The sequence below is a fragment of the Procambarus clarkii genome, chromosome 9 (genome assembly GCF_040958095.1).
Source record: "Procambarus clarkii isolate CNS0578487 chromosome 9, FALCON_Pclarkii_2.0, whole genome shotgun sequence".
Lineage (NCBI taxonomy): Eukaryota > Metazoa > Arthropoda > Malacostraca > Decapoda > Cambaridae > Procambarus > Procambarus clarkii.
Genome location: NC_091158.1, coordinates 15,664,222 through 15,677,864, shown reverse-complemented (window position 1 = coordinate 15,677,864; position 13,643 = coordinate 15,664,222). Strand labels below are relative to the sequence as shown.

Sequence of the window (13,643 nt, the reverse complement as noted above, 5' to 3'; positions counted from 1 at the left end):
TATATATATATATATATATATATATATATTAAACTATTTATGAACTTCTAAACTTCCTAATTCAAGGTTATTATCGTTATAAACAACTTCGTAGTGCTTCGGAGATCATAATCTCTTTAATAAATGTTAACAATGCCTCTATGATCGAGGAAAGACGTAGAGGTTTCGGAAGTAGTTGCGTAAATGCTTGACGAACACTGGCTGACCCTCCCTGTCTGCTGTGACCTTTGCTCCTGCAACATCCCTTACAGAGATCATTTCTCGGATTAAGTGGGTGCAACAAGGTACCAGACGGCATGATCCAAGGCTCAAACACACCAACAGCTGTGAATGAACTTCAGGTAGATGTTAGTCAGGTAGAATGGACGATTGGACTTCGGGTAGATGAATGATTCAAGTAGAAGCGTCCTCTGTCAGGTGGTGCTCAGTGCTCTGGTGAATTAACGTTAATTTCACGTCATTGATGATCATGAAGGTTGCAGGTTCGAACCCCAAGTAGTGCTGCTTGTAACATTTGTTCTCAAAACATGATGTGATTTAATTATAATTATAATGTATAAACTCACATTGCAAAACTTGTGATATATAAATATAAGAAACCACAGAGGTTATTATATAGAAGAAAATTAGCAAGTTAGTGTGGAGCTCTATCCGTATAGGCCTCATTAAGGCGCACGGAGCTAATTAACCTCTTGTACTAATAGTTAACTCAGTTCTATTTCCTGTAAATTATCGAAATGGTTGATCAATCCAGATGAACCAATTAATTTGTGCTATATTCCCTTCAAATATAAAGAATAATGTCGTTTAGTTAATAAATGATATAATTAAATCTACAAGATGACTGTCAATTAGTCTCAGTATAACTTTCCTCTTCATCAAAGTTTAAGTGATGTCGAAAAATAATTTGATGCTGAGCTATTACTGAACTAATTAAGCTGACCACTAAAAATTGTTTGGTATAACAAATTCCCATTAAATATAAGACATTTGTAATGGCAATGAATAACCCAGTGTCAGCAGTGAATAATTTTTAAATGGAGTTTTTGTTTTAAATTGAAATTCCAAGGGACATGACCTCTTGGATCCGTAATAAGTTTTATCCAATGAAGGTTCTCACGCTCCTATTGGTCCACGACGGCACATCTTATGCACGTCTTGCTAAGAAAGTTATCTCTTGCAAAATAATTCACATCAAACATGGCCGTATTGTAGAGTAGTTGAGGCTATGGTTAATATTACGACATCTGATATTAATATTACGATGTATAATTTTAACATTTTCGTTGTATAATGTAACTAAAACATGTTCGTGCATTCGTTGTCTCTTCATTTTAGCCAGCCAGTGTTTGCTCAGGTGTGTGGAGCAATAAAATACATCTCAAAGGGATAGAGTAGCTTAGGCTATTTCTACCCTCCTCGCTGAGGCGTGTAGCAGGTGGCTGCATCCTCTCGTTATCTCTCAGCATTCTGTTATCTCCCCAGAAGGGAAATCATAGCCATCAGTGGTTAACTCTGAGGAGAAGTAAACAAAGAAGCTGATTTTCCTCTATGCTAAGAAAAATAACAACCATTAGGCCTGTGTTGTTTTGATACATCGTGTGGGTAGGGTGGAATGACGGGATATAGGCTTAGGCTACTTTGGTACATTTTGTGAGTTGGGTGGAATAATGATTTAGGCCTGTGCTACTGTAGCCCATTGTGTGAGCAGGATTTAGTATGTAAATTTGGTGACCGTCACCTCACCAGGAAGTGTCGACATATTCTAGATACAGGCATAAAACACAATGACTCATACACACATATATGTATTGAATTACGACATACAAATGTGCAGCAGTAAAATATAGTCACAAGTTGTACATTCCTCTGATATGATTCCTTGAGCATTTTGAGTATGATAGTATGATACAAGTTTGATACATAATCGGTGGTATTGGTTAGACCTCATCAACATGGGCTGAAGACAACACCACAGCAGCCATGCACCACAATATTGCTTCAGATACAAAATGGCTATTGCTACATGTCTACGACACAGGATAAATGATTTGGTAAAGTCTTATTCCGGCGACGTGAGAGTTGTCATAAGGTTGATGGCGGTGGTGTGGAGCGAGGAACGGAAGCCGCTGCTGATACAGTCAGCTGGTGAAGAGCCAGGTGGTGGTAGAGGGTGTAGAGGCGGGGTCCTGGAGCTAGACCAGCTCTTGTTACAGTTGGTGTAGGTCTCGGCGATGTTATAGAGCGAGATTGGAATTGGACCAGGCGGTATGAGGGGGAGGTATGGATCGAAGTGGGTCTGGAAGTGAACCAGCTGGTGGACTGGCCAGCGATGAGTAGACTGGCCAGCGATGAGTAGACTGGCCAGCGATGAGTAGACTGGCCAGTGGTGGGCGGACTGGCCAGTGGTGGGCGGGGAATGAACCACACTTCACACACCCCAGGCTTTTCACACCTTCACGTGATCGACACTTACACACAAACGCCTCAGTGGTATCCAGGAATAATTTATTTTTGTGGGGTATTGTTGTCTATTTGTATAAAAATAAAATAAAGACTGATGGACGCCGACTTTGACACACTTTATGGAAACATTAAATGAAGGAAACACGATTGGCACTTGAAACAACATAACGATATCCAGTGCCAAGTCTTACTTTGGCACGATCACCTTCTGCACTGATAACTTTTAACTGGGAATCACAACTCTGTATTGCTTTCAATAAATACCTAATATCGTATCTAAGTCTTCCCTTCTCGCGCTATTTCTGACTTGACACATCACCAAATTTGGCGAGGTGTCTGTGTGAAGTCTGAATGTGTCTCACAAATACAACCTTAATGTGTTCACAAATACAGACTCAATATATCTAACAGATAATACAGCCAAAAAATGGCTCACAAACAATACATCATATGTCATTGTATTAGTGACGTTTTAATTAGCATTTCCAGGTGATATTACTGAACTAAACCGTATTATACCTAAAACTTCTGCACTTGTTATCAGAACTCTTGTCTGTTTATGTTCATCTGAATTTTACATTACGCAAGTCAGGCCTATGGTGTCTTGTCGAAAAATTAGGTTTCAACATAAGAGAAAAAAAGATTCTGCATTACAACTCTTGTGAGATGATGTAGATGCTTCTTGTGTGGGATGTCGCTCTTGAATATGTAATTAACGTAAATATCAAATAATAATAATAATAGGCTTCGTTTCAATTGCGAATGTGCATAGTACGCAAGTCAATGTTTATAATCTCCCACCCGAGTTGCTTAGTACAGCCCACTGTTTACACTGTTTATGTTTGCACGCCACATAAAGACGCATCGACCTCTCGGGGCTGATTATATGGTTATTCCCCGTCTTCCAGAGTGTTCGTCTTCACTTTCTCTCGCCTTTGTAGCTACTGAAGACCCATGAGAGTCGCTCGGCATGTCTGCAGATGTCACGACTGTCACTGAGTCACACAAAACACGCCGGAGGGGTCGGCGTAAAGGCCACAACAACACATGGGCTCATGAATGAATCTGACTCCTGGTTTTAGGATAATCTTTCTGATATTTTATTGTCCCTTACCAGCCACCTAACACATATATTGCAGTTCTTATGGTAACACTGATCGAGCAACTTTTCTTCCAAATGTAAAGTAGCGAAGTGTTCCATATACATTAGGGAAGGTTGTGACACTATGCAAATGACTCACAAATTACAGCATTTTTTGGGTAAAGTTCCTCTTGTGTAAATGTTCATGAACGTTCGAGTGCTCAGCTTATTTTTAAACAAATTTATCTATACACAGAGAAATAATATAAACTTAAAAAAAATTATATTAATAATTTCCAGACAGGAAACTCGCCATTTCAGCTGAAGTGTCAGGCACGACACTTACCAGTGGCTTTATTTTTCTTGGTGTTTAACAGAAACTAAAGATCTAATAGTTTTTGCATAATATTTAACAGCATTCAGCATTAGACAGTGGAGAGTAAACACACACAATTGTTCCTGTCTTTAAACATCACACTGTTAAGTCTTTTGATGTATTGTACCTCTGGCAGCCCACTAGAGCCCCTCTGTCATCCCACTATTGTTACCCTAGTTATAAGCGGACGTCGTCGGGTAGTCAGAGTCCAGACTGACTGATCCCCCGTGTGTGATCATGCTCAGTGTTCTCTCGAACTGCTCCTCCAAGCTGTCCTGTGAAATGGAGGATCGGCAGCTTGCTCTTCTGGTCGAAGACGTCTCCAAGTCGTCTGCTACCGCTGTGTTGAAGGTGGAGGTGTTGGACGTCGAAGATAACTCCATGTTTTGGTCTGGATATTTTAAGGTATTTGACAAGCTGTGTACGTCTCTCTGACTTTGTCCTTCCTTGACAAGTTTCTGAATTTCTCTTTGGTAGTCGTCCTCCTCTGGAACGTGATTTGAGCGAATCACACTACAGGTTGATCTCTGGATATCGTAGCTCAGTGAACCATTTTCTTTACCGTTTCCTTCTCCACTTGATTGGCGTTTTCTCTCGTGGGGAATGAAGAACGATGCCTCGGTGTCGCTGCAAGACTGAGTTATATCGTTGTCGTTGTCGTCGTCCTCGTCGTCGTCGTCGTCGTCGTAGCAGCTGATGGAGAGGTCGGTGGCGGACTCTGTGTTAAGTGTGAGGTGCTGGAGATCTCGGCGGGAGGGAAGCCGTGGACGATGCTTGACAGACTGTTTTGGGACAGACGCTTCCTCATAGGCATTGACCACCTCGTACACATCGGTGCTGAGGCCACTGTACTGGTACTCCTGCAGGAGACATTGTATACGTTAGACATATGAAATCATACATGGGACACAGCAATCGTTCAATAGCATGTATATAGTGTAAGATGTTGGCTATATTATTTCTAAAAAAATACAATATAGAAGCGAACGTTATACATCAAAAGACAAACAAAATGTATCAAGTTGAGTACGTCACACGTAACCAATAGTTTTCTATGGAACTTACTGAAACAGTTCCCGGTGCTGTGTCATGTTTGTGCTGCTCGTTGTATTCAGGCTCTAATACTACCTCATACATTTTACCATTAAACTAAGGAATGCAATCCTGAAATTACTATTACTTTACGAAATAAATATATATATATAAATTCAGTCCACAAGTGTCCTGATCATAATAATAATACCGTAATTCAGAACTAATACGTGCCAGGCTTGGTAGAGAGTGCGTATAAAGACAAACGCTAAGAACATTTAAAGAATAAGGAGAATACTTTCCCTATAGTCTACTTTTGGATATTCTTAGAGTCATGGCGTCAGAATCACCAATTTGGTTAAAACGTACAAACAACAGCCGTAGTCACTGACCACAGCGGGAGAGTAGACCTGGAGGTCACCTCGAGCAGAGTTCAAGTGGAGGACGGTGGAGCAGCCTGAAGAGGGGCCGGAAAAGGACTCCTGCGCCGGCGGGAGGTTGACATCATCGCGGCAGCAGCTGCAATAGTCCCCGGTGTACCAGGTGCTTGTGTCAGAGTCTCGCCAGCTGGAGGAGCTGGTGCGGGCGGCGGAGGTGGTGTAGCAGGTGCCAGTGTGGCGACGGACCACACTAGCAGGGCTTGACTGTGCCTTCTCACTCCGTGCAGGTAGAGACTCAGTCTGCTGGAGAGAGAAAACCGTTACTGATGGATCTATATCCATGGGAATGAATTATCCGTGAGAAATATCATTACTGATATAACCATATCCCTGGATAATATCATTACTAATGTATCCATATCGCTGAGTATGATCATTACTGGTACATCCATATCCATTGATACAATATTTACTAGAGCATCCACATCCATGGGTAAGACGTTTCTTGATGAATTTTATTCATACCTGTTGGAAAAATGACCTTTAATATTTGATTTTATAATTGTATTTCGTTGTGACCTTTTTTTACAAAAGGAAGCTTCTTATCTATCCGTCACGAGACATACCTGTACGAGGTGCTTATTCCGCTGAGAAGACCCCAGGGAGGACGAAGGAGTGGTGCACAGGAACCCTGGACGCCATGAATCTGCAACAACACTAGGGGGTCAATCGCCCCTATAAAATACGAGGAGAAAGAATTGCTAAGCTTGTGTGACTGTTTATAACACTTGAGAGTAATATGCGGACAAGGACCTGGGGTAGGTCGGAGGGAAAGAATGGTGCCCAACCACTTGGACCGTCTGAGATTGAACGTCGACCTGGTAGAAATGAGGTCGTCGCCATACCGACCAGTCCAACCGCACGAGGAATATATATATGTGTGTATATAACATTTTTCGCTCCACTCAAGTTATCTTATTTGATGCACACGCGAAGCATGTACAACATCAACAGAACCTCCGGTTTTCAAGAACAGGGAATAAGCTCCTAAAATATATATATACGAGAACTGTAACTCTGGGGATTGACACCGCCCTGCTCCCTGGTAGTCTGTGGCTGAAGCCGAGTCATGTCTTTTTGATATTGTGGATATTGACTATCTACTTCCTACCTTTCTTTTGTTTTCACCCCTTTACACCCCGCCCCTTTGATATTTTCAATCTCCCCCTTCCTTCTCACCCTCCCCTTTAAGACTGACCTCTCAGCCGGGCCTTGGAGCCAACGTCATCCTTGAGCTGAGAGCCCACAGCCTCCACCTCGACGTAGCCAGCGGCCGAGGAAGACCCGTTCGAGGCAAGGAGCTTCCTGTCAGACTTGTCAGAGCTGAGGTCGTGGGAAGGCACAGGGGCCCAGAGACTCCCCACGTCCACCCACGGGCCCCCCACACCACACACCTTCTTCCCTTTGGTTACTTCTGCATGTAAGATGGAAGAAAATTAGCAATAGAAAGCCTAGTAACATGAATTTTGTACAATTATATTTTTTTTTATTATTTTATTATTATTATCAAATATTATTACTATTATTATTGCAATTTTTAGAAATCTGTTAATGCTCGCTCTATATTTTATTGTTTTCTCAATAAAATATGTCTTCTTAAATGAATACTCAGTGTACACAATAATCCCCTTAAAATGTTGCCGTTTTCTGTGTATTTAGAGAACACCTATATAAAGCACAGACTAAATTTTAGTTTAGAGTAGTGTAGTGTACAGCACAGACTAATTTTCATGCACCGTAAAGAAGAATCAAAATTCATCATAGTTGTAATGTCCATGAAAATGCTGCTAATGTATGACAAATTAAACTTTTCAATGATCACACTGAAATGTTAGTAGGGAGAGGTATTTATCAGGAAAAAAACCGCTAAGCTAGTATGACTATATAACACCTGAAGGATATATAGGATATACTAAACAGCTGGGATATGAGGACGGGCAGAAAGAACGGTGCCAAATCACTTGGACATCAGTGATGGAATCCAACCCTACAAGAAGCAAGGCCGTCACTGTACCGATCACTTTATCAACTTCCGTCCTCCCATCTATCAACTTTCGTGCTAGCGAATTAGGGACACAAGAATCTAAAGTTTGCATGATTGATTTCCTTAAATCATTTTAAGGATTTTTAACGTAAGGTTCGAGGAAAACACGAGGATAGGAAGCCGTCGATAGGCTCTCTATCCCCGACTAGGCCACTAGGAATAGTGTGGCTCTTCAGGTAAATTTACCTTATAAATTATTGTCCTGTTTATCATGTTTACCAAGATAACATGATATGATGAGTCACTGAGTTCAAATATTATACTGAAAGGATTACCTTATGCAGTCAGTCAATGTTAGAAGTCCTGTGTATAACATGTATCCCAGTTTAACAGTGCCTCGTTTGCAATGCGTAGCACACAGTATGCGTGCAGCATAACACCTGGCAGCACAAATTACAGCTGAAGCGTGAATGACGAGGCTGTGTATATACGTCAGAGGTCAGACGTATATACGTCAGAGGTCAGACGGATATACGTCAGAGGTCAGACGTATATACGTCAGAGGTCAGACGTATATACGTCAGAGGTCAGACGTATATACGTCAGAGGTCAGACGTATATACGTCAGAGGTCAGACGTATATACGTCAGAGGTCAGACGTATATACGTCAGAGGTCAGACGTATATACGTCAGAGGTGATTGAGTGAGGTTTAGTATACTCACCTGAGGACAGTGAGTGCCGCATGCCTGTAGTGCACCATCTCGCCGCCAGAGTGCAGCCCACTACCATAACCAACATGGCCACCGCACCCCCAGCCAGTACCAGGAACCACGCCGATCTCACCACTCCTACTCCTACGCCAGGGTCCTGTAAGGGGCAACACCAGCAGCCAGGTAGACAGGATTACTATATAAATCCAGGTTGCGAGAATGAACCAAGTTTTGCTTTCAAATTAACAATTCATATATTTACCTAGTCCCCTGAAAATTTGGCCTCGTAAATTAAAAAAACAATTGTCCAGTTTCTGAGACTAATTCTCACATAAAATCTCAATAAAGTATTTGTGATTAAAAAGTCTCAAGTTGATTCTCAAGAAATTTATGTTGACCAGACCACACACTAGAAGTTGAAGGAACGACGACGTTTCGGTCCGTCCTGGACCATTCTCAAGACAATCGACTTGAGAATGGTTCAGGACGGACCGAAACGTCGTCGTTCCTTCAACTTCTAGTGTGTGGTCTGGTCAACATACTTCAGCCACGTTATTGTGACTCATCGCCTGCAAGAAATTTATACTTATAGGGAAAATATCAACTCAAAGGTCAAACTTACTCTAAACCCCAGATGTAAATTTCAAGATGTAGACACGTCCGTAAGTTCAACTGACCTTCAAGTGTGTCCTGAGGAGGTTAAGTCTCGCAGGAGGGGAGGGAGGCCCTGGGCCCTTGATGGTGGAGGCCGTCAAGATGACCTCGACCCGAGACGAGGTCACGTTGGGTAGCGTGAGTGAGGTGAGGTGACCCAGCACAGTCACGTTGTGGGTCACTCCCGTGTCACTCTCCTTCACTGTGACCTGCATGAAGTCAGGCAAGATTAGCAGGGACGAAGTGTCGCAACCGAAATTGAATTGAAATTGAAATAAGTTTATTGAGGTAAAATACACACAAAGGGATGAGGTAGCTCAAGCTATTCTCACCCCGTTCAGTACATCGTGTTAATACATACATATAAACACATCACAAACAATAAACATATTACCAAACATTCTGAGAGATAAACATCTATATTTCCTGTCGCAACCGAGGGTAAAGGTTTTCACATATTGTATTTACATAGAGGTTTATATAATAAAAGTAAAGGGAGTTCACTTTAAGTTATAGTGACGCCATTCTAGGGTCCAGAAGAATAAATCCAAAATTGGGATAGAAATTTAACAGTAGATTCGTCTAATTTTCTTCTGCTCAGAAGCTGAATTTCCATATTATTCTGATAATGAGAAAGTGCTTATCAAATAATTTTTTTTTTAAGCACTGTGAACTTTATTAGTGTACAATTTACTATCTCGATAGCGCCTCTAGTGCTCGATTCTATTCGCTCGATTCCTTTATTGAAATAAATAATTCAGAAATTGTTAACTGACATAGTTTCTCCTATAGTGCGATCAATATTATCAAGTGTTATACTTGATAATATATAAATTATACAGTTTCAGTGTTAACTGTGACATTCAACCCACCTAAGATGTTCACGCTCCAAATGCAGCATAATGAGGACTTTATCATTAACTACTTTTGCAGGTTATCAGTATCAACAGACCCCACAAGCTGAATTTTTTGACACTGGTGCCACTTGACAAGTTGGGAAGTGACCCCCTTCGTGGGAACCACTCTGTCGCGAGGCACTTGAAGACGTCTCGCCAGATACTTGTAGAGGACTCACAGGTGTTTGTTGAGGACTCAAAAGATGTTTGTTGATGACTCACAGGTGCTTGAGAATGACCATAGATGACTCACAACGTACATAAAAGGACTCATTGTCCTCTTCTTTGACAACTGCTTACTTGAAGAGGACTCAGACTTGAACTTGAGGATGACTCACCAGGTACTTATGAAGGACTCCATGAAGCAGGTGAGGGGGTGGGTGAGTCCAGTGAAGGGTGAGGGCGTAGAGTCCGGCCCCCGCCCGCGCCGCCCACCATCGGGACAACACCGCCCATCCGGACGGAACTGTAAATCACACAGTCAATATAATTAGTATTACTTTATTTCTGTTTTACTTCGTTTAAGTGTGTGTGTTGTGTTTTTTTTATTCACAGAACAAATTCCCGGGTAACATAATAGACGTGGACTCGTTTGATTGTTTCAAGCGTAGTTTACACAGATACGTGAGTGAGTTTGGGTGCATGTAAATAGGAGCTGCTTCATATGGGCCAATAGGCCTTATGTGGTTAACTTTATCCTTATGTTCGTGTGTGTGTCATCTGTACACCATCAACAGGTGTACAGATTCCTGAGCCTACTGGGCTCTATCACATCTACATTTGAAACTGTGTATGGAGTCTGCCTCCACCACATCTCTGCCTAATGCATTCCACCTGTTAACTACTCTGACACTGAAAAAGTTCTTTCTAACGTCCCTGTGGCTCATTTGGGTACTCAGTTTCCACCTGTGTCCCCTTATTCGCGTACCGCCAGTGTTGAATAGTTTATCCTTGTCTACCCTGTCAGTTCCCCCTGAGGATTTTGTAGGTAATGATCATGTCTCCCCCTCACTCTTCTGTCTTCCAGTGTTGGTGTGTGTGTGTGTGTGTGTGTGCGTGCGCTATGCATGAGAGTGCACGTACATCATAAATATTCTATCAAAATGATTTCACCGAAAATATTTTAACCTGAAGTTAGTGATTGAATCCCTCAGACGTCTGGTGTTACATTGTGCAAGAAGTGTTTAATATACAGTAGGAAGAGCTGCACAAGCGCTTCATACAGCAAATAAGAGCTTCCAAAAAGTACAGCAAAAGCTATAAAAAAAAGTGCAAAAAAGTTTCAAAATGCGCAATAAAGGCTTCAAAATGTGCAGTTACTTTTTCAAAGCCGTTATTACGGACACTCGATCTTTAAACCAAGCGAGGGATGGGGCATCCTGGGAGGGGGGGAGAAGGGGGGCATCCTCACCATCCTGAGGGGTAGTGAAGGGCTGGATGTTGGAGGGCACGCCGAGGACGCCCTTGTAATGTGGCAGAAGGAGGAGCCAGTAGGAGGTATACGGCCGGAGGCCCTGAAGCTGGTAGGAGAGCCTGCCAGGGAAGGAGGTGTGGCCCAGCACCCGCAGCTCAGAACATCTGGGACTAGCGTTCCTGAAGAAGAATCTCTCTGACGCCTCCTCTTTCTCCTCGACCTCTTCCTCCTCCTCCTCCTCTTCTTCTTCTTCCTCCTCTTCCTTCTCCCTTTGCTTTATCGCCGTTGAGTTCTCAGTTTGGGTTCTACTGACGACGTCTGCGCCTGGGGAGGGAGGGAGGTCGTGTCAGAACTGTGTTGATTCAGGGTATTGTCATATCCTAATCTCACCTAATATTACTTATATTAATATGGAAATATTACTGATAATAGTAAGATATTGTTAAATCTATTGGAGAGGTGCTACTAGTAGACATGGGGTACTGTTAGTGTTAACAAAAGAAACTACATCCAGCACGCGTTGCTCATTTGTGAAATTTTAAATAATTTGGTTGTATAAACCGTTCAGTGTGGGTAGTATTGCTGGTTGTATAAACCGTTCAGTGTGGGTAGTATTGCTGGTTGTATAAACCGTTCAGTGTGGGTAGTATTGCTGGTTGTATAAACCGTTCAGTGTGGGTAGTATTGCTGGTTGTATAAACCGTTCAGTGTGGGTAGTATTGCTGGTTGTATAAACCGTTCAGTGTGGGTAGTATTGCTGGTTGTATAAACCGTTCAGTGTGGGTAGTATTGCTGGTTGTATAAACCGTTCAGTGTGGGTAGTATTGCTGGTTGTATAAACCGTTCAGTGTGGGTAGTATTGCTGGTTGTATAAACCGTTCAGTGTGGGTAGTATTGCTGGTTGTATAAACCGTTCAGTGTGGGTAGTATTGCTGGTTGTATAAACCGTTCAGTGTGGGTAGTATTGCTAGTTGTATAAACCGTTCAGTGTGGGTAGTATTGCTGGTTGTATAAACCGTTCAGTGTGGGTAGTATTGCTGGTTGTATAAACCGTTCAGTGTGAGTAGTATTGCTGGTTGTATAAACCGTTCAGTGTGGGTAGTATTACTGGTTGTATAAACCGTTCAGTGTGGGTAGTATTGCTGGTTGTATAAACCGTTCAGTGTGGGTAGTATTGCTGGTTGTATAAACCGTTCAGTGTGGGTAGTATTGCTGGTTGTATGGACCATCCAATATGAGTAATGCAGTTGGTTGCATAAGAGATTAATTAAATCTATTCCAAGTTTAATTTTAAGTTTAATTGAATTCAAAAAATAAATAACAAAAAATTACGTAAATATGGCGCTTAAAATATTGTAGTTTATGAAGAGTGAGTAAGGCAGTTTTTGATGCGAGTGTGTACTCACCTAGTTGTGCTTGCGGGGGTTGAGCTCTGGCTCTTTGGTCTTTGGCTCTGTGTGTTCGAGCGAGTGTGAGTTCGAGCGAGTGTGTGTTCGAGCGAGTGTGAGTTCGAGCGAGTGTGTGTTCAAGCGAGTGTGTGTTCGAGTGAGTGTGCGTTCGCGCGAGTGTGTGTTCGAGCGAGTGTGTGTTCAAGCGAGTGTGTGTTCGAGTGAGTGTGCGTTCGCGCGAGTGTGTGTTCGAGCGAGTGTGTGTTCGAGCGAGTGTGTGTTCAAGTGAGTGTGTTCGAGTGAGTGTGCGTTCGCGCGAGTGTGTGTTCAAGCGAGTGTGTGTTCGAGTGAGTGTGCGTTCGTGCGAGTGTGTGTTCGAGGGAGTGTGTGTTCGAGGGAGAGTGTGTTCCAGCGAGTGTGTGTTCTTGTGAGTGTGTATTTGTACGAATGTCCATGTGTGTAAGCGGGCACACACATGCACTCCAGAAGAGACTTCTACCGCCCAAGAAAGTGAAGCACGAAGCTTATCTTTACTTCTCTCATCCGCTAGGGATATATGTGTGAACTATTTGGGATGAAATAAGCTTAATTACGTTTGTTTGAAACAATAAAGAAAATTACATAACTATTCACAACTTTAATTCCATAATAAATTAAAAACAATCTGGCCTTTTGGCAATACAATACACCAATGACGTCATCTATCCCATGTCCGAATACTCACGCGAGCTTCGGCTTCCTCCAAGATGATCCACAGTGGATGGGGTGGAACTGCCAGTAGTTTGCTGGAGAAGAGAAGAGTGCCACTTGAAGTGATGGTTGTGATGTTGGTTGTGGTTGATGGAGATGTCGAGTGCCTGGAGTTGCTGCTGGACCCTGGGGGAGACGAGGCCGCGGCCTCGCTCACACCCTAGGATGTAGATGCCTTCCAGGCGCTGAGTCGCTCGACCCGTCTGTATGGCAACACTGATGTAAATATTCTCCCACGGTCCGTTCTGAATTAACGTTAAATATCAATTGTTTTTTCCTTCAAAACTTTAATTATTTATCATTAGGATTGTTGTGTATTGTAGGATGTGATTATGTGTGTATTGTTGGGCTAATTGTGTGTCTATACTCGCTCAGCTGATCCCGGGTGTGGGAGTGGGGAGAGGGTCGAGTCTCAGTTCATGGGTCCTGCCTTATAACATTCAGCTAACT

At 42.5% G+C, this 13,643-nt stretch overlaps 1 protein-coding gene across 3 annotated transcripts in view; it reads right to left on the bottom strand.

Moving 5' to 3' along the window:
• Positions 1 to 1,790: 1,790 nt before the first annotated feature.
• LOC123766208 (protein sax-3) overlaps positions 1,791 to 13,643 on the bottom strand; it is a 175,110-nt gene continuing 163,257 nt past the window's right edge. For 2 of the 3 annotated variants that reach the window (XM_045755176.2, XM_069321170.1), the window contains 9 exons: positions 13,168 to 13,396; positions 11,053 to 11,379; positions 9,980 to 10,107; positions 8,769 to 8,954; positions 8,104 to 8,248; positions 6,594 to 6,809; positions 5,962 to 6,041; positions 5,348 to 5,638; positions 1,791 to 4,783 (listed from right to left, as the gene is read on the bottom strand). In XM_045755176.2, the coding sequence (XP_045611132.2) occupies positions 4,097 to 4,783; positions 5,348 to 5,638; positions 5,962 to 6,041; positions 6,594 to 6,809; positions 8,104 to 8,248; positions 8,769 to 8,954; positions 9,980 to 10,107; positions 11,053 to 11,379; positions 13,168 to 13,396 (2,289 nt within the window). In that variant the 3' untranslated portion in view covers positions 1,791 to 4,096. The remainder of the gene's footprint in view (positions 4,784 to 5,347; positions 5,639 to 5,961; positions 6,042 to 6,593; positions 6,810 to 8,103; positions 8,249 to 8,768; positions 8,955 to 9,979; positions 10,108 to 11,052; positions 11,380 to 13,167; positions 13,397 to 13,643) is intronic. The other variant, XM_045755177.2, reaches the window with a different exon arrangement.